General features: G+C 44.6%; 1 protein-coding gene across 1 annotated transcript in view; it reads right to left on the bottom strand.

Annotated features, from left to right (window-relative positions):
- Positions 1-20,002, bottom strand: part of lrp2a (low density lipoprotein receptor-related protein 2a) — a 297,083-nt gene that overhangs the window by 120,221 nt on the left and 156,860 nt on the right. Inside the window, exons 30-35 of the mRNA XM_078228217.1 lie at positions 18,480-18,623; positions 14,850-14,959; positions 13,252-13,429; positions 10,992-11,205; positions 3,321-3,560; positions 586-771 (exon numbers count right to left, since the gene is read on the bottom strand). Of these exons, the coding sequence (XP_078084343.1) occupies positions 586-771; positions 3,321-3,560; positions 10,992-11,205; positions 13,252-13,429; positions 14,850-14,959; positions 18,480-18,623 (1,072 nt within the window). The remainder of the gene's footprint in view (positions 1-585; positions 772-3,320; positions 3,561-10,991; positions 11,206-13,251; positions 13,430-14,849; positions 14,960-18,479; positions 18,624-20,002) is intronic.

Genomic DNA, 20,002 nt, shown 5'->3' with positions numbered 1-20,002 from the left:
GGGATGCATAGGTTAGAGAGATTAGCAGGGTAAATATTTGGGATTACAGGGATAAGGCCTAGGTGAGATTGTTGTTGGTGCAGATCCGATGGGCCGAATGGCCTCCTTCTGCACTGTAGGATTCTATGATCCCTCCATGGCGTGCCCCTCCTGGTCTCTGTAATCTCCTTCAGATCCACAACAGCCAAAAAACTGCACTTTAAATAATGGCCTCTTCAGCATCCCTGTTTTTAACTGCCTTACCATTGGTGGCTGCACCCTCAGTTTTCCAAACTCCAAGTTCTAGAATACCCTGTCTATAATTCCCTGCCTCTCTACCGTGCTTTCCTGCTTTGAAACACTCCTCAGCAGCCTACCTCTTTGACCAAGCTTTTGGTCATCTGACCTGGTGTCTCCTTATGTGGCTCAGTGACATACATTGTTTTATGATGTGTTTGTGAAGCACCTTGGGACATTTTACTACATTGAAGGCATTGTATGAATATAAGTTGCTGTTATCGTAAATAGATTTCCTTTAAGACAGCACACAGAAATTGCAGGTAGTTACTGTGAACCTGGAAGACAGAAACTTGACTAGCCCCTGACCTGCCACCCAATCCACAGCAATTCCTCGAATACCATTCTGGCCAATTCCTGTAACCAGAATGTTTTGAAAGGAAGACCCATCAGGTTTAATCCTCCGAATAGCATTCCTTGAAGCTGAGGCACTGAAGTCACACCAGTAAATAAATCCTGACGGTATGTGTACATCCACATGCAGGGCAAAGCGACCTGAAGGGAAACATAAAAATATTACTGCTTTTAAATTTACCATTTCTGGTTTGAAAACTTTAAATTACTTCATTTTTAAACGGGCAAAATACCTAACAGCTGTAAAAATCACAGAATCATGGATCTTTTACTAATAGTTTTCAAGTAGACAGCACAGTGGCACAGTGGTTAGCACTGCTGCCTCACAGCGCTCAGGGACCCAGGTCTGATTCCTGGCTTGGATCACTGTCTGTGTGGAGTTTGCACATTCTCCCCATGTCTGCGTGGGTTTCCTTCGGGTGCTCCAGTTTCCTCTCACATTCCAAAGTGCAGCTTAGGTTGATTGGCCATGGTAAATTGCCAATTAATGTCCCAAGGCGTGTAGGTCAGGGGGATTAGTGTGGTAAATATGTGGGCTTACGGGATGGGGCTGGTTGAGATGCTGTCGGAAAGTCGATGCAGCCTCGATGGGCTGAATGGCTTCATTCTGCACTGTAGGGATTCCATGAAAGCTGTGCGGGTTAGGTGGATTTGCCATGCTAAATTGCCCCTTACTATCCAAAGATGGGAAAGTTAGGTGGCTTACCCATGGTAAATGTGCGGGGTTATGGGATAGGGCGGAGGGAAGGGTCTGGGTGGGATGTTCTTTTGGAGGGTCAGTGCAGACTCAATGGGTTGAATGGTCTCTTTCTACACTGTAGGAATTTGATGGTTTTATGCATGACCTACATACCTAGCATCACACTGGCACTGAAATTCCTATACTATGCTACTCAAAGAACAAAGAACAATACAGCACAGGAACAGGCCCTTCGGCCCTCCAAGCCCGCGCCGCTCCCCGGTCCAGGATTGAATCCTGAATCCAGGATCCCCGCCCAATTTTCCAGCCTATCTACATCCTAATATCCTATCCACCGAGCTGTCCCTCACAGCTACGATGCTTTGTTCATCACAACCTATTAACTCACCCCCACCCCCCCATTCCAGACCATGTGATCTCCAGGGAGAGGCGAAAACCCAGAGTGAAAACCCCAGGGCCAATATGGGGAAAAAAAATCTGGGAAATTCCTCTCCGACCCCCTGAGGCGATCGAAACGAGTCCAGGAGATCACACTGGCCCTGATCAGAAAATGCTTCCCAACCCTATTCATTTCCACTTCTGCTTTACGAAAACCCTCTGAATTCCCTGCCCCCGAGACAGGTTCCCAACTATCCGCAGTCTCGCTCTGTACTGGCACCAGCAAGATGATCATAGAATGAAGCCTTGAAACGAGAAACAAAGAACAATTAGCCTGCGCCGCTCCCTGGTCCAAACTAGACCACTCTTTTGTATCCCTCCATTCCCACTCCGATCATATAGCTGTCTAGATAAGTCTTAAACGTTCGCAGTGTGTCCGCCTCCACCACCTTGCCCGGCAACACATTCCAGGCCCCCACGACCCTCTATGTAAAATATGTCCTTCTGATATCTGTGTTAAACCTCCCCCCCTTCGCCTTGAACCTATGACCCCTCGTGAACGTCACCACCGACCCGGGGAAAAGCTTCCCACCGTTCACCCTATCTATGCCTTTCATAATTTTATACACCTCTATTAAGTCTCCCCTCATCCTCCGTCTTTCCAAGGAGAACAAACCCAGTTTCCCCAATCTCTCCTCATAACCAAGCCCCTCCATACCAGGCAACATCCTGGTAAACCTCCTCTGTACTCTCTCCAAAGCCTCCACGTCCTTCTGGTAGTGTGGCGACCAGAACTGGACGCAGTATTCCAAATGCGGCCGAACCAACGTTCTATACATCTGCAACATCAGACCCCAACTTTTATACTCTATGCCCCGTCCTATAAAAGCAAGCATGCCATATGCCTTCTTCACCACCTTCTCCACCTGTGACGTCACCTTCAAAGATCTGTGGACTTGCACACCCAGGTCCCTCTGCGTCTCTACACCCTTTATGGTTCTTCCATTTATCGTGTAGCTCCTCCCTACATTATTCCCACTCATTTGTGTTATAGGCTTCATGGCTGCATCCTGTTTGTGGCGAACAACATTCATGTTGCAACTGCACCGGAACAGCATGAAACAGCTAGCTTCACACCTCTTGCTCAAATGTTTGAGATACCTTCCCCTTGCTGGACAATCTGAGGCACTTTTCAGGGCTGAAAGTGACAATCTTGGACCTGGTCACGAATTTGTGTGTTATACCACGCAAAATGACCTGATCAGGGTAACCATTATCCCACAGGATGTTTTTGACATGCCCTATTTCAGCATCAAGCTTGCTTGGTGATCCAATGGCTTAAAATGGAGTCAAATTAACTTCCTTTTCTTGACATTCTAGTTGAGGAATCTAGTTCTCTACTACGGCTTAGCGCAAGCCTACCTTGACTGGTCAATAGATGCATTGGGATTCTTACAGTTGCACACACTATAAAATTGACCTTATTGGCAACCTTGGCCCAAGCTATTGCAGAAAATGCAGGATGTGCCATTGGAATCACCAATTTCTGTGATGTGCTTATTATGAAACTTTTGTTCACAACCCATTTTCTGTCAAGAATGATGATACCTACCAATGCCACCCACTGGTACCATGGCTTCAGAATGGTCATTCGCATCCAGGTTGAATCCTCTGATGATGGACAGCTGAGACACAATCAGAAATGAGTCATAGGCTGAACATGTCTTGTTATCTGGGTTCATACGGTAGCCTATGGTACAAGCACAAGTGTGGGCTCCATTGGGTCTGGGCAGGCATAGCTGTTCACACGTCCCAACGTTGTTACTGCACCCATTGGATGAACCAGCTGACTCTAAGAGAATTGAAAACAAAATACATGAAAGTAGAACAAACGTTTGTATGTGTAACATCTCATCTTCTCAAGAAATACAAAAGGTTCATAACCAATCAATTGCTTTTGAAATGTTGTTACACAGGCAATTCACCTGCCACACACAACAAATAACCAACTGGCAATTAATCTGTGAAATATAAAAATTGATGCAATCAATGCTTTCTAAAGGGAATATTTAAAAGAAAACTAATTTATATTCTTTCTTTGACAGTCCAGTATTGTCATAGAACCTACTATAAAAATTACACCTCTGCACACATTCTTACATCTATTATTGCAACAACTTCCTCTCAATTCAACCTGTAGAATCATAGAATCCATACAGTGCAGAAAGAGGCCATTTGGCCCATCGATTCTGCACCAACTCTCCAAAAGACCATTCCACCCAGGCTCAATACCTGTAACCCCACGTATTTACCCCACTAATCCCCTAATCTGCACATCGTGGGACACTAAGGGGCAATTTAGCATGGCCAATCCACCTAACCGGCACATCTTTGGAGTGTGGGAGGAAACCAGAGCACCTGGAGGAAACCCATGCAGACACGGGGAGAACACGCAAACTTCACACAGACAGTGACCCGAGGCTGGAATCAAACCCGGGTCCCTGGTGCTGTGAGGTAGCAGCGCTAACCACTGTGCCACCTAGTTATCATGTGAAAGAAACATTTTAGTTGATGGAATAGCCATTTCTCATGTTTTCTTTTTGAGCCAGGAAGCTTTATACACAAGTTTTGCCATTAGTTTAAAAGATCTTAGATACCTGGGGTGATAAAGTAGTTGTTTTTAATCTCAGTTGAGACCAGTAAGTCTTAAAAAAAACCCACCTGAAATCAATTACTAAAGAGTAAAGAGTAAGATTCCATGATATAAAACAAACATTTTTACTTTACAAGAGTCAAGCAAAGCAAACACTAAATACTATCTAAAACCCAAAAATAACATGAGTTAAGCAGGCACATTGTTGACAATTATAAACTATAAATTACACATTAATTGGTAGCTAGGCAGTTCTACTCAGTCTATAACCCGTCAATCTTAGTTGCAAAGTCCTTTCAAAACCCTGTCTTCCTCATGAAGGATTTCAGCTCCTTCTCTTTTGAGAATTTAGCCTTATCCCCATCTGAAGCAGCTCACAACAAACCCACAGTCCATGGACATGGTCTTTACCAAAAAATGACACTAGTTGCAAAACCTCCTTAGCTCTGTTTGCAGTTCTCTGAATGGCATAGATTCCATGTTATCTACAAGTAACAGAAAGAGCTACAGCATCTGTACATTGGCCTTTTCTAAGCTTCTGGATCGAGACTTTATCTTCTTCAGCCTGCCAGTACTGCACCACTGAGTTAATCTTCATCGTCTGAGCTCCAATGGGGGTCTGTGTTCTCTTAAAATAATTTCAACCACTTTTGTTCCACAGAAGTTGTGATTTCCAACCTCCATTTCTATCTTATTTTCCTTAGAAACTGGGTGGTCAATTTCTTTTCCCCTTTTCAATTATGATCTGTCTTAAAAAATACAACATTTGAAATATGGGGGTGATTTTACCTTCACGCCCTGCCAGCCGATGGGCAGGACAAGCTGGTAAGATCGCGAGAGAGCCGAGAAATCAAGTTTGCGCCCGATTTCTCGCTTCTCACGATCTTACCGGCACCAGATTTCCGGCAGGTTAAGCCTCGCATCCATTTCTGGCGTGAGGCTGAATGAATTATTTAAATCAAATTTTAATCTATTTAGCATTTATTTAATGAACCTGGGACATTATCGTCCGGGCTCACTTGTCTCTGTGGCCTCGCCGAACGAGGTTCTCTCCGGCGAGAATCACAGCTGGTCCTCAACAACGGGGACCAGATGTGATGGTCTTGCCGGTAGAACTGTAGACTGTTGAGGTCCCTGGGAGTTCGGGGGCAAAGGGAAGTGCTCCTTAGGCAGTGCAAGCCTGGCAATGCCAGCCTGGCACCCTGGCACTGCTGACCAGGCACTCTGGCACTGCTCACTTGGCACCAGGCAGTGCCAAGGGGTGGGTTCTGAGGGTCCGAGCCTACTAGGGCAGGGCCAGAACAGGCATGGCTGGTCATTGGTGGGGGGAGGGAACCCGCTGCCACTCTGCATTAGAGATTGGGGGGGGGGTGATCAGGGGGGATGGGGGGGGAAACAGGGGAGGATTAATCCAGATGGGACGGTCATGGCGTCTATCGGTCTGGGTGGGTGGGTGCGATAGGCTGCGAGCCCCCTGGTAGTTGGGGGTTGCTGTGCGAGAGGCTGGTTGACAGCAGCAGAGGTTGAGTGACAGGCCTCTGCTGCTAGAGACCTGCACAGGTGCAATTGCACCCTCTGCTGCTCTCAGCCAGTGTTCGGGTGATTTAAGCCCCATCCCCTCCCCCTACAGGTGCAAAACCGTTTTTGAAGTTTTTTTGTCTCAATGCATATGAATCGCAGATTTGGACTCACCCAAAAAGCAGATCAGAAACTCTCCCATTCTCACGCTCGTCCTGGGCTTGGAATTTGTTTCGTAAGATTGCCCCCTATGTTCTATTACATAATCCAGTTGGTTTTAACATTGGATTTAGAAATTTAATCCATTTTCTGGAGTGGTCTTTGCTACATTTGCAATCATACCCACTTTCCCCCACCACCTTTTCCTACTTTGTCTGGCTACTCTTTTCTGGACCTTCAGAGCAGAGGTTGTCTGCTGCTTGTACCAGTAGATCACTGATTAATGGCTCTTTGTTCTTGATCAGTTGTTAAAACCCAATGTTTTTTTTATTATTGCTGGTGTAGCAACAGGATGTAGCTCGAGATAAGTCATAAAACTGAATGAGTGAAAGAAGAAATTGGATGGGTACCAATCGCTAAGGCACAAATTCTCAGTCTGGCTTATGTTTCAACAGTCCTGGTAAGCAGGTAATGCTCACTCTGCGATGATATTACCAGAGTTGCAGGTAACAACGCTGCTGTGTGCAGCTTCACCGTGACATTCTGTGACTGGTAACATGAATCTACGATAACTCAAACATTCCTGGCACAAATACTGAAATATAACTTAAGCTCCAAGCAATTCTTCTGGTTTGATTCCATTCATAAAATCAGGCATATAACTGAATAAGCGACCACTTCTCTTTGATTTTCTATAAGATGCACTCTGACATGGAATAGAATCATAGAATCCCTACAGTGCAGAAGAAGGCCATTTGGCCTATCAAGCCTGCACCGACAACAATCCCATCCGGGCCCAATTCCTGTAACCTCACCATCTACAATGCACAAATCAGGAATGTGATTCAATATTCTCCCATTGCCTGGATGAGTGCAGCTCCAACAGCACTGAAGGAGTTCAGCATCATCCAGGACAAAGCAGCCCACTTGATAGCCACCCCAACCAGCATCTTAAATATTGACTCCCTCCACCATTGATAAGTGGCAGCAATGTGTATATTCTATAAGATGCAGTGCAGCAACTGACCAAGGCTATTTTGACAGCAACTTCTAAACTCTCAACTCCTACCACTTAAAAGGACAAGGTCAGCAAACATATGGGAACAACTACAAGTTCCACTCCAAGCCACACACTATCCTGACTTGGAACTATATCGTCATCCCTGTCACAGATGTCAAAATGCTGGAACTCCCTCCCCAGTAGCACTGTGGGTATTCCTATAACATATCAATTACAGCGATTCAAGAAGGCAGCTGACTATTACCTTCTCAAGGGCAATGAGGGATGGCAATAATTGCTGGCTGGGCGAGCAATGCCCGCATCCCATGAACAAATAAATTTCACAAATGTGGTGTGCAGCAGAAAGTGCACAGTCCTCTGAGGTGGAAGTGAGAATTCAAGATAGCTGCCACTGCCGAAGGTGCCAATGGCACCGAAAGGGCAAAAGAAAATTATCAGAAAGATGTTTGAAAGCTTTTGCTGAGGGAGCAGGGGGCTGGTCTTTCTCCTCGGCCTTCTTAAGATCCACAATGGGACAGATCAGTGGTGACCTGGACAAAAGTCATCAGACAGAATATTGACAATTACACACATGCTCTCAAAGTCAGTTAAGGATGTAATGGAATAATCCTGAGGAGTGCCTGCCCCTCTCCACCTCTAACCGAATGTAGTATGGGGAAAAATTCAAGAAGCAAAAGCGTAGTGTATCCGAGTTCAAGCCCAAACTGCAGCATCTCAATTAGGATGGGACCTGTTCGAAAATCTCCATTCCCAACCAAATCTTTAACTCTAAAAAGCTTTTGCGGAAAACAATGACTTTTATCATGCTCTGGTATCGGACATCCAATCAGATGGACACAACCTGCACTTCTTTTCTGGACATTTTTGTTCATATTTCAACAAGAAATTCTATAAATTAAGATATTTCAGAATTATACAACTATGCTTAAACCCTCTACAATTAATGCACATACAGAGAACAAACGCCGAGCATGTTGCTATGGCAATACTTCATACTATATTTTAATGGAGATACCATTTACTTTGAAATAGCAGGCTTAATGTGTCATGCAAACATGTTAAGCGTTTGCTAATATTACAAACAGCAAATGTTAGATACTGCATACCGACAAAAATCTACATATGCCTGGACATTGAATAACAATAGCCTTTATCAATCGAGGGATTGAGTTTAGGAGTCCGGGGATAATGATGCAGCTATATAAGACCCTCGTCAGACCCCACTTGGAGTACTGTGCTCAGTTCTGGTCACCTCACTATAGGAAGGATGTGGAAAAGATTGAAAGGGTGCAGAGGAGATTTACAAGGATGTTGCCTGGATTGAGTGGCATGTCTTATGAGGATAGGCTGAGGGAGCTCGGTCTTTTCTCCTTGGAGAGACGAAGGATGAGAGGAGACCTAATAGAGGTGTATAAGATGTTGAGAGGCATAGATCGGGTGGACTCTCAGAGGCTTTTTCCCAGGGTGGAAATGTCTGCTACGAGAGGACACAGGTTTGAGATGCTGGGGGGGAAGGTACAGGGGAGATGTTAGGGGTAAGTTTTTCACACTGAGGGTGGTGGGCGAGTGGAATGGGCTGCCATCAGGGGTGGTGGAGGCGAACTCAATAGAGTATTTTAAGAGACTCCTGGATGAGTACATGGAGGGTTATAGGTAGGTCTAGAAGGTAGGGATGTGTTCGGCACAACTTGTGGGCCGAAGGGCCTGTTTGTGCTGTAGTTCTTCTATGTTTCTAACTGGCAAACTCCAACACATCATTCACATCAAGGCAATTATATGACACGTAAACTGTCAGCAGTTTATAACAAACTAAAACGAAAGGTTAGGCTGCTGTCTCATTACATCCAACTTTATGAGTTAGTACCTCACTGCATGCCAGGTTATTTCAATAGTCAATTCATCTGAAGACTTCCGTCCTTAAGACTCAGACTGTAATTATAAAGATGTCTGTCAGCCAATACTTAATCCTGCCTCACCCAGACCAATTAATGCTACCTTATAATTGTACAATGCCCTCTTTCAGGTGATTTATACGGGACTGCTGAAGGAATTGGTTGAAGTAGGAGCAAAAGTTTTAAGATCTTCAAAAATGACCTATTATAATAAAAGTAAACTGCCTACCACTGCCACATTTGGATTTCATCATTTTAATTAAATTCCAACATTTTGAAAGTTGACCCACTAACCCAATCACTGAAACTGCAATATTGATAAAAGACCTAGGGCGAGGTGAGAGTGCCTGCCCTTGATATCAAGGCAGCATTTAACCAAGTGTGACATTGATGAGCCTTAACAAAGCTCAAATCAATTGGAATCAAGAGAAAAACTCTCCAGTGTTTGGAGTCATACCTAGTACAAAAGAAAATGGTTATGGTAGGGGTTAATCATCTCAATCACAGGACATTCTTGCAGGAGTTCCATAAGGTGGTGGCATAGGCCCAACCATTTTCAGCTACTTCATGAATAACTTTTCCTTCCATTATAAGGTCAGAAGTGGGGATGTTCGCTGATGATTGCACAATGTTCAGTACCACTTGTGACTCCTCAGACGCTGGAGTAGTCCATGTTCATGCAGCAAGACCTAGACAACATTCAGGCTTGGGTTGATAGATAACAAGTATTTGGGAGGGATCTTTACCTTTGTTAATTGTCTCATCTTTTCTCTTGCTGTCACACAACACTGTATTAAAATATAACCTCATGTCACGTTTTATATCTTTTTCCCGACGGAATAAGGTGGCAGAGTGTATGTTGGGGGTGTGTGGGGTTCTTGATTATGCTGCCTGCTTTTCTGAGGCAGTGGGAAGTGTAGATCAGCTTGTGCTGCTTGATCCTGTTGGCAAATTCCAAGGCAATGTCTGCGGATGGCTGGCCTCCACTCCCCTCTTGTCCACTCTTCCTCATCTGAAGGAGTGCCTCCGCTGAATAAACAATGTCCATTTTTCACGGTTCTACCTGTATTATGATGCGGCTAGTCTACAAAAGACTGTATAACGTATTTGCCTCCTAACTTACATAAGAAATGAGTAGGATGCTTCACTGATGAAAAGTACCGCCCAGGCTAAGTTACTTGTTTATCTCTACCTCCTCACTTCACCATTTCTCCTGAGTCTTACATCCCACCATAGATGTAGAAAGTGTAAAATGTGCGATCTCTGCTTGCCTGTTTTTCCTGTGTGCTGACCATAAAAATGAATGTGCCTCTCAAAATTGCAGTGGACTGTGTCTTTAATTGGCTCAATTGGCCCTTTAATTGAGGTCGGGTAGACTTCCGATGCAGGGTAATGACAATGGGAATCCTTCCTGATGTCATCATGCTCTATTTCACATGCCATCAGCTGTGGGGGATGCCCAAATGGGCAAGGTAACATTCAGGCTAATACCTCTTTGCATCCTCCTCTTAGCTTACCTTTTCACTTTGCCTTCAATCCATTTTGTCCCTTGCTTTTTTTTCACCATGATCCTGCATTTTATTTATTTTCAAGTTTATATCCAATTCCCTTTTGAAGCTATTAATGAATCAGCTTTCATCACCCTTTCAGCCAATGCACTCCAGGTTATAACTCACAGAGTAAAATGTTTTAACTCATTTGCTAACACATTTTTATAGCACACAACATGTAAGAAGTAACAAGTACCAAATTAATCAGGTGATGTTTGATGTGCATAATGTGTTACATAAATTCAGTGTGCATCAAAGGTAAATCATTGGTACTTCCTGTGGATGCATGTTCTTGCCTAGCCATGCTGCTGAATATACACAACAGTGCTCAACTCATGTTGCGATATTTAATAATCATTGAGATGTTTTAGTTAAAGTAACTGTAGAAATCCAGCTATTCAAACAGATGAATTCTACATTCATGATATTTCTCACGGCTGTTATACAGCTATGCAGGAAATCTTTGACTGACCAGCTAAGTGGTACTCACTGTCGCGGAAGTGAACTCTGAGGCATCTCAGTCCTGCAATATTGTTCCTCAGCACAACTGGATTTTCACCAGTGACTTTGTCCACGCGCTCAATGACCTCAAAATCAGAATCCGTGTAGTAGAGGAAGCCGCCGTATACGACTAATCCCCGAGGATGAGAAAGATGGCTAACCACAGTCATTCGGTGTAAACCATTTAGATCTCCTCGTTCAATCTATAGGAACAGTACAGAATTGTAGGTGCATGTGACAGCAATAACATTACTTCATGAATGAGCACTAATTATAATATCATTCACACTTTAACATATTTTAGATAATTAATCAATATCCACAAATACAAACAGAAATCTAAATATTGTCAACATTGCTAGTGGTGGTGGAGGCAGCAGAGACAGTGGGCCCGATTTTACCATTGCGTCACGCCCGTTTTCGGGCGCAAAAACATGGTAAAGTCGGGTGTGAGGCCATTATCGCGATCCGCGCCCGTGTCCTGTCCGCGCAGATTGCCACTTTACCGAAACCCGGGAATGGCGGCAATCCGCTTCGCGCCCAAAACGGATGCAATGGTGATTTAAATGCATTTGCATGCATTTAAATGGAATTAATGAACTGCCCGCCCAACTTTATCAGCATTTCCCCCTTTACCACTGTGTTTGCCAATCCGGAACCGCGCCGTAATGGACCTGCTCAATAATGGTCGGAATCGGGCTGCTGAAGAGCGTGTTCAGAGCTTCCAACGGCTCTCTGACTCAGATCGGTTGGGGGGGGGGGGGGGAGGAGAGGGAGGGAGGCGGAGTGTCAGATCATTCTCTGGTTGGGGGGGGGGGGGTGAGGCCCGATCGTTGTTGAGTTGTGGGGGGGGGGGGGGGTGAGTGAGGCCAGATCGTTGTCTGGGGGGGGGGGGGTAAGATGTATCTCTGGGGTGGGGGAGGCCTGAACGCTCACTGGTGGATCTCTGGTGGGGAGGCAGGGGGAGTGGGCAGGGGGGTCCGCAACCACTCTGCGGGCAATCGGTGGGGGCGGGGAGGGGGGCAGTGGTGGTGAATGGTCTGGGTAGTGGGGGGAGCGTTGATAAGGGGGACAGCGATGTCTGTGGGTAGTGGAGGGGTGGATAAGGGGGACAGTGATATCTGTGAGCGCCATCACTCCCGCTTTTCGCTCCTGGGCCGCTTTCTCCGCTTTTTGTGGCTCGGGAGCGATGTGACACAGGCGCGCTTTTTCAAATTTTATTCTAACTGCGCATGCGCAGTTCAGAGCTCTGATCGTTTTGGGCGCGCTAAGCCCCGCCCATAGCGCGAATGGGACTGGCGATTTTTTTTTCAGGCTGAGTGCGTATGGGGGCGCCTGAAAGCAGATTTCTAAGTCGGATCTGCATTACGCCCAGATTCAGCACTTAGAATGATAATGGTATAATCAAGCCCAGTGTGTGTGTGTGTGTGTGTGTGTGCGCGCGTGCAAGTCCTACAACCAATAGACGGCCCCCACATTGGCAAGTGCTGTCTCCACTTAAAGAGGCTCTCCCTGCCCTCCACAATAACTACCCACCCCTGCCAGCACCCCACTCCTCCAGGGCCAATGCCCCACTCGCCAGTCTTCTGGGGCCTCCTTGGGCTGCCATTCCAGAGCCTGTTGCAGTCATGATAGTGATGACTGCTTCCTGTGGTGTTGCTGGGATAAACAGCTACCAACCCTCCGACTGGCTGGCTGTCATCGTTTGAGGGTAGATTATTTGCCTTTAAAGACATGTGAACCCAGAGGCAACAAGTGAACTGCCTGATTTATATTTAATCACATTGGGGCTCACAGCATTGGCCAAGACAGGCAGGTGGACGGGCCCACTGCTGCTGCCATTAAATTCAGCCCCTTCTATTTACTATCAAACATGCCTGCCCAGTCAATATTGATGCAAAAAATAAATCTTTGACGAAGCATCGTAAATGATGGAATAAAATGTACACATTTCAGCGACATTGTTAAATTCCTTCATCTCCTTAAACGTACTCCCCACCCCCACCACACGCCCCACCCCCAACCCGCCCCCACATTATTGATGGACTCAAGTTTAATGCTCACAATACAGTAAGTAGCATTCTCTGGTGGAACCAACAGAGAAACAAAATTAAGAGCTAACAAAGACTGTTTACATTATTTCTCTCTTTCCACTGATCTCCTATTGAAAGTATGGTGAGAAACTGGGAGATACTCAAAATAAAGAATGTTTTGGTTTTGTGCCTTGGTAACAAAAGGATAATACATACCACACCAGAACCAGACACAGCCCAGTACAGCCTGCGTGCCTTAATGTCAATAGTGATAAACTCTACATGATCCAGATCATTAGTGAAAAGAACTCGAGGATTAGTGCCATCCATATAAGCACTGGCAATCTTTGCCGGGATCCCACTGCCTGAACCTTGGTCAGTCCAGTACAACTTCCTGAAAAAGATTTACATGTAGTTCTCAGATACTCTGAAAGCATTTACTAATCGGAGAAGGACAACAAAAACATAGCAATGGAACATGTTCATTGTGTTAACTCACCATGCCACAGGTATGAGTGAGATTTTGTTTATGATGGCAGTAAACCTGGCAATATTTTCTCCATGGTGTTATAACCTAGCTTTAAATACCTTACTTTGGGTTGGAAATAATTCAATATAAATTTACAAATATAAGGTTCATTTATGTGAGCGTGTGCTACTGCATGCTGCACATTAGCATATTTTTGTTCTTACACGCGATGTTTTCACGGGCCACCATTGCCCATCCGTAATTGCCCTTGACAGGGTGATGGTGAACCACAATCTAAATTAAAGTACAGAATTCCTGCAGTGCAGAATGAGGCCATTCGGCCCATTGAGTTTGCACTAACTCTTTGACAGAGCATCTTTCCCAGCCCTAACACCACCCCCTTCCACCTCCCACACCCAATCCCCATAATCCCATGCACTTACTCCATTAATCCCCTTAACCTGGGGACACTAAGGGACAATTTAGCATGGCCAAGCTAGCTAACCCGCACATCCTTCGACTGTAGGAGGAAAACGGAGCACCCGGAGGAAACTCATGCAGACACAAGGAGAACTCCACACAGTCACCCAAGGCTGGAATCGAACCCAGTTCCCTGTTGCTGTGGGCAGCAGTGCTAACCACTGTGCCATCGTGCCACCCCTGGAGCGTTAGAATGATGACTGCTTCTTTCATCCATAGCTTTGTGCATTGTGCGGTGGTAGCAGAGTAACTGAGGCATGCTTTTTACACCTGTCAAACTACAGCACTATGCTCTGGATTGTCTGGATCATCCAGTTTGCACATCTGGCTGAAGTTTGCAAATGCTTCAAGCTTGTCTTTTGCACCAATGTGCTGGGCTCCATTTTCATTGATGATGGGGATATTTGACATGGCGGTATTGCCAAAAATGATGAAGAATGGTATCCTCAAGGTGAAGACGGGACTTTGTTTCCATAAGGACTGTGTAGTGGTTATTTTCACTGATATTATCATGGACAGATGCGTCATGTAGACTAGTGAGGACAAGGTGATGGATGTCTTTCTCTCTTGTTGGTTCCCTAACCACTTTCCGCAGACCCAGTCTCACAGATTGTCCTTTAGGATTCAACCTGAATAGTCAATAGTTGTCCATTGGCGTTACAACTACACCACTGCCACACCCACGCCCCCCCACCCCTAGTTTCAGATGATAAGATTATTAAACATTAACTGGTTTTGTGTCATATTTTGAAATGCAACATATTTAGCATCGCACAGATGAGAAACCCATCTTTTTTCTCCGACATTGCAATGGCCACATTTCAGTATAAAATTACTCACAAACCTACTTTATTGTTCCACTCACCCTCGTGCTGGATCTACCACAATGCCCAGGGGTCTCCCAACACCAGTCCTTTGTCCATTGTTTGTCAGTATTGTTTTTCTGTACTTGACATCACCGTGCACTGTTACTACCTTAACGGGTGCAAATGTGTACAATAAATGAGCTTTCTTATCATATTAGGGGGAAAAAAGCCTTAAATGACAGGTTCCATGATGATGTGGAGTTGGACTGGGGTGGGCACATTAAGAAGTCCCACAACACCAGGTTAAAGTCCAACAGGTTTATTTGGAATCACGAGCTTTCAGAGCACTGCTCCTTCATCAGGTGACTCACCTGAGGAAGGAGCAGCGCTCTGAAAGCTTGTGATACCAAATAAACCTACAGGTTCCATGATGATTCAAACAGCTAATGAAATTATTAAACATCTGTGTTTATATTTTTTAAAATCTCATCATAAAATATAAGAAGTCCTGCAAGAACAATTCACAATTATCTTACTACAATCGCTCTTCTTCATAACAATTTTAATTCAACACTGACCATATTTTAAACCCAAATGGTTCTTAAAAAGTGAGGCATTTTAATAAAATGAAAGTTAAATCAATGTTGATTTTGTGACATTTCATTCATTAAACTAACATTCCTCAGCTGGTGGGAATCTGAATTCATGGACCCAGACCATTAGTCAAGACCTCGACATTACTCGTCATGTAACATAACCATAATGCTACCTAGTTATCAGCATTACTGACTCTGATAAGATAACCCTTTGACCATGGGAGCAGACCGGGGGCAGGTGGTTGTTTATTTATTTATTACTGTTACAAGTAGGCTTCCATTAACATTGCAATGAAGTTACTGTGAAAATCCCCTAGTCGCCACACTCCGGTGCCTGTTTGGCTACACTGAGGGAAAATTTAGCATGGCCAATGCACCTAACTGCTGCAATTAGCAGTTGATGATGCTGCAATTAGCGTTGCTCCCAGCCAAAACCAGCAGAAAGTCAAGCAGCCTTAGATATGTGGACGAGTGTCAAGCAAGTTGGGAGGGGGGCATTGGGCCTATCAGAAGTACCCTCCTCCTGGCCTCTCAAACCAAATCCCCCATTCCAAGTCATGCCAGCCTGGCCCAGGTGATATCCTGAATGTTCCTCTTCATCTGTCGTCCCAGCAATGGCCATCGTCTCACCCGATGCTGCGGGGATGACAGAGCCGCTGACCAGCAGCTCTCTAAGGTGGAAGTTTCCTCCTGAGACAGGGTGGAAGGCTCGCCTGAATACAATTAGCGCTGCTCCCAACCATGCGACAGCCATCAGGATCATGGGTGGGCTCTCCACAGACATTTTAGCCAGGGGTGGGGTGGTGGGGACCACAACATCCTGTAAAATACAGCCTGATGTTTCACTTATGCTTCTGATAATCAGTTGCTTTTCCCTTGCAGCTATCAAAGTAGACAAGATGAGAATCCCTTTGATGATGTAAATGGAGTTCCTAGATCATTTGTCGAAGGCATTTCCCCTGTGGAATGGAATCCTCAGATCAACAGGACACAGAACTTTTCCAAAGTGGCAGAGTTTTCAAAAGTGCAGAACATCAAGCACAAAATCTTATTATGGACAGTAAGCGCTGTAGCTTGATGACATCTTTTCACTGTTCTCCTACACGAAGGGCATGTTGGAATGCCAAATGGGGCAACTTTCTTCACACCCATCTCATTCAGTAGTGTGTCTACCTTAGCAGCCATTAAATAGCAGAAGTACAACTCCTTCGGTTCTTGAAGACTTTGTGTCTCTATATTGCATTTCATTTCATTTCTACCTGGTACATCTTTCTGTTCCACCCCCATCTTTGTAAAAGGCAGACAAAATATTAAAATCGATTTGGATCCTTTTCCATGTTTGTCCCCTTCTGCAGCTATTTACATATATGTAGCCAAATAGTTACAAATTTAACCTTTAAGCCAGACCTTCCACATATCCCAATAAAATAGACATTGGCATAAAACCAAAGCTTTGATGAATGTTTCTGCTAATTATTCAAATTACACTGCCTTGTAAATTTGCTTACAATCGGTCCAATATGCTATGGGCTAGATTTGACTTGGCAGACTTCCCTCTTTCACTGATATTCTTGGAAGCACAAATTAAGGCATATTATAATTTTGAAATACTAAACTGAAGTATTAAATGGCCCAGTGTCACATTGGTGAAGAAAGCCAATTTTTAACAAGCAGCGATAAATTCCACAAAAAGAAAAGCAAGGCATAATTTAATTAGATGTCCATTAGATGCATCTTTTCTCTCTTCAATTAGTGTCCATGGTAGACTGAGGTATGTTAATCCTGGCTAATGCCATGATATTACTATGGGATAAAGCAAGAAGGCAGGCCCCATATTGGACTCTTACTGGCTTGCCAAGCTTGGGGGGGGGCAGGGGTGACAGATTTCCCACTGGGAGATCTGGGTGCCTGTATAATTGCACCCCTAGAACAAGAAGAACAAAGAAGAACAAAGAACAATACAGCACAGGAACAGGCCCTTCGGCCCTCCAAGCCCGCGCCGCTCCCTGGTCCAAACTAGATCATTCTTTTGTATCCCTCCATTCCCACTCCGTTCATGTGGCTAAGTCTTAAACGTTCCCAGTGTGCCCGCCTCCACCACCTTGCCTGGCAGCGCATTCCAGGCCCCCACCACCCTCTGTGTAAAATATGCCCTTCTGATATCCGTGTTAAACCTCCCCCCCCCCCCTCACCTTGAACCTATGACTCCTCGTGAACGTCACCACTGACCTGAGAAAAAGCTTCCCACCGTTCACCCTATCTATGCCTTTCATAATTTTATACACCTCTATTAGGTCTCCCCTCATCCTCCGTCTTTCCAGTGAGAACAACCCCAGTTTACCCAATCTCTCCTCATAACTAAGCCCCTCCATACCAGGCAACATCCTGGTAAACCTCCTCTGCACTCTCCCTAAGGCCTCCACATCCTTCTGGTAGTGTGGCGACCAGAACTGGACGCAGTATTCCAAATGCGGCCGAACCAACGTTCTATACATCTGCAACATCAGACCCCAATTTTTATACACTATGCCCCATCCTATAAAGGCAAGCATGCCATATGCCTTCTTCACCACCTTCTCCACCTGTGATGTCACCTTCAAGGATCTGTGGACTTGCACACCCAGGTCCCTCTGCGTATCTACACCCTTTATGGTTCTGCCATTTATCGTATAGCTCCCCCCTACATTAGCTCTACCAAAATGCATCACTTCGCATCACTAGACCTCAGTAGTCGGTTTCCTGCCATGAATAGGCTCCGCCCAATCCCCCTGCTGGTGAGAATCACATTTTGCCTCATTTTGTTTTCTCAGTGCGATATGATTGTGTCTGAGAGCTCGCCCAAAAAATCAACACGATTCCCGTTTTCACTCTTGTTCGGCACTTAGAATTTTTTTGGTACAATCACCTCCTAAGTGTTAAGTCTATTTCCTCTCCACAGATGCTGCCAGACCTACTTATTTAAATGAAATGTGGTAGAAACACAGTTATTTGCTTTTGTAAGCACATCATACTTTCCCACCTTACTATGCCAAATGTTACTTTCCTTTTCTATGCAGGGACTGAATTAATTGAAATTCCCTTAAACATACTGACCTCAATGGACTGATCTTCAAAGTTGGTGTAGTAAAGGTTCATAGAGAGCCAATCATAGGCCAAGCCCATAGGGGAGCCAATAGTCGAAGCCGGAGCAAACATGGTTCTATTCGTTCCATCTAACCGTACACTGTGAATTTCTCCCTAAAAGCATATAAATCAAAGTGAGGAAAATCCACGTAATCTCAGAAGCCAAGGGAAAATAATTCATGTTCCTTCCACACTTACAAATCCTCTCCTTGCTAGTGTGATTCTAGGCATACTCGCAAAGAAGGAAATCCTTAAATCCTCCTAAGTACTTAGAAACAGTTCACTAAGTCCAATATATAAGCCAGTATTAGCAAACTCCTTCCTTCATGCACTTAACAGCTGATAATGCCTGGTTCTCCAAAAAAACTCAGACCATCTACCTGACAATTGCTCAGGTATTTCCTCCAAATGTTTTGCCTGTGACTGTCAAGAGATGATTATTCTAAACCCAAGATTACAAGAAGGAATGGCCTTCTATTTCCATTGCAGTGCTTTTCCCTGTTGGAAACACTAATATAAACAAAACATTGTGCAAAGTTAGTGATGCGCGATTAATTCACTCGGGAGGCTGGATCGTACCCGGGAAATAAAGGCTTTTATTAGCAACAAGAAGGGAGCATAATGCTTAACAATACAATCCCAGACTAAAGGGTCACTAGGCAGTGCAGTGACCCTTATACTCCTATAGGTAGGCAGAGCCAACCAGAGCGTACCACAGAACAATACCAACAGGTGGAACACCCCAACCCTAACCCCAACAGTAACAAGAGTAACATATGTACAAGTACCCATAGTGATAACCATCTATGGTTCAGTACCCATAGTGGTAACCATCTATGGTTCAGTACCCATAGTGGTAACCATCTATGGTTCACCTCAGTTAGGGAATCTGTCTTCCATAAGCTTACCCGACCTTCATGCAAGTGTTAGTCCTCACTTCTTGGGATTGCAGAATCCTTATAATCAAGGCTACCTTTGTTGAAATTGATTCTCACAACACTGAGAAGGACTTTTAAGCAGGATTGCTTAACAGTTAACATCTTCCCAGCAATGCATGTTCAGACCTGCTTTATCTCCTCCAGCAATTTTAGTACTCATTCCACTACTCAGACTTAGAGAGGCTGACATTAGGATAATCAGATGTCTTTGGAGCAGCACAAAGAAAAACTATGTCTAACTAGAAAAAATACAATTTTCACATCAGTCCTGAGTGAGAAGGTGACATTAGCCAGCTTCAAGTTTCACTTAAAATGATACCTTCATATTAAGATACATTCTAGAGGAAAATAAATCAATTTATGTAGAGCAATTTATTCCCTTGACCTGAACCCACTCAGTTCTTATCAATATGGTTCCCCTCACATTATGTCAGAGATGAGGAATGAAAAAGATCAGCACAGATGACAGAAAACAATAAACATCACCACATACACCAAGATAAAATAATCAGAACAGAGGGGATTAACAAAACAGAAAAAACACAGCACCAGCAG

The sequence above is a fragment of the Mustelus asterias genome, chromosome 14 (genome assembly GCF_964213995.1).
Source record: "Mustelus asterias chromosome 14, sMusAst1.hap1.1, whole genome shotgun sequence".
Lineage (NCBI taxonomy): Eukaryota > Metazoa > Chordata > Chondrichthyes > Carcharhiniformes > Triakidae > Mustelus > Mustelus asterias.
This window is presented reverse-complemented; position numbering and strand designations above follow the sequence as displayed.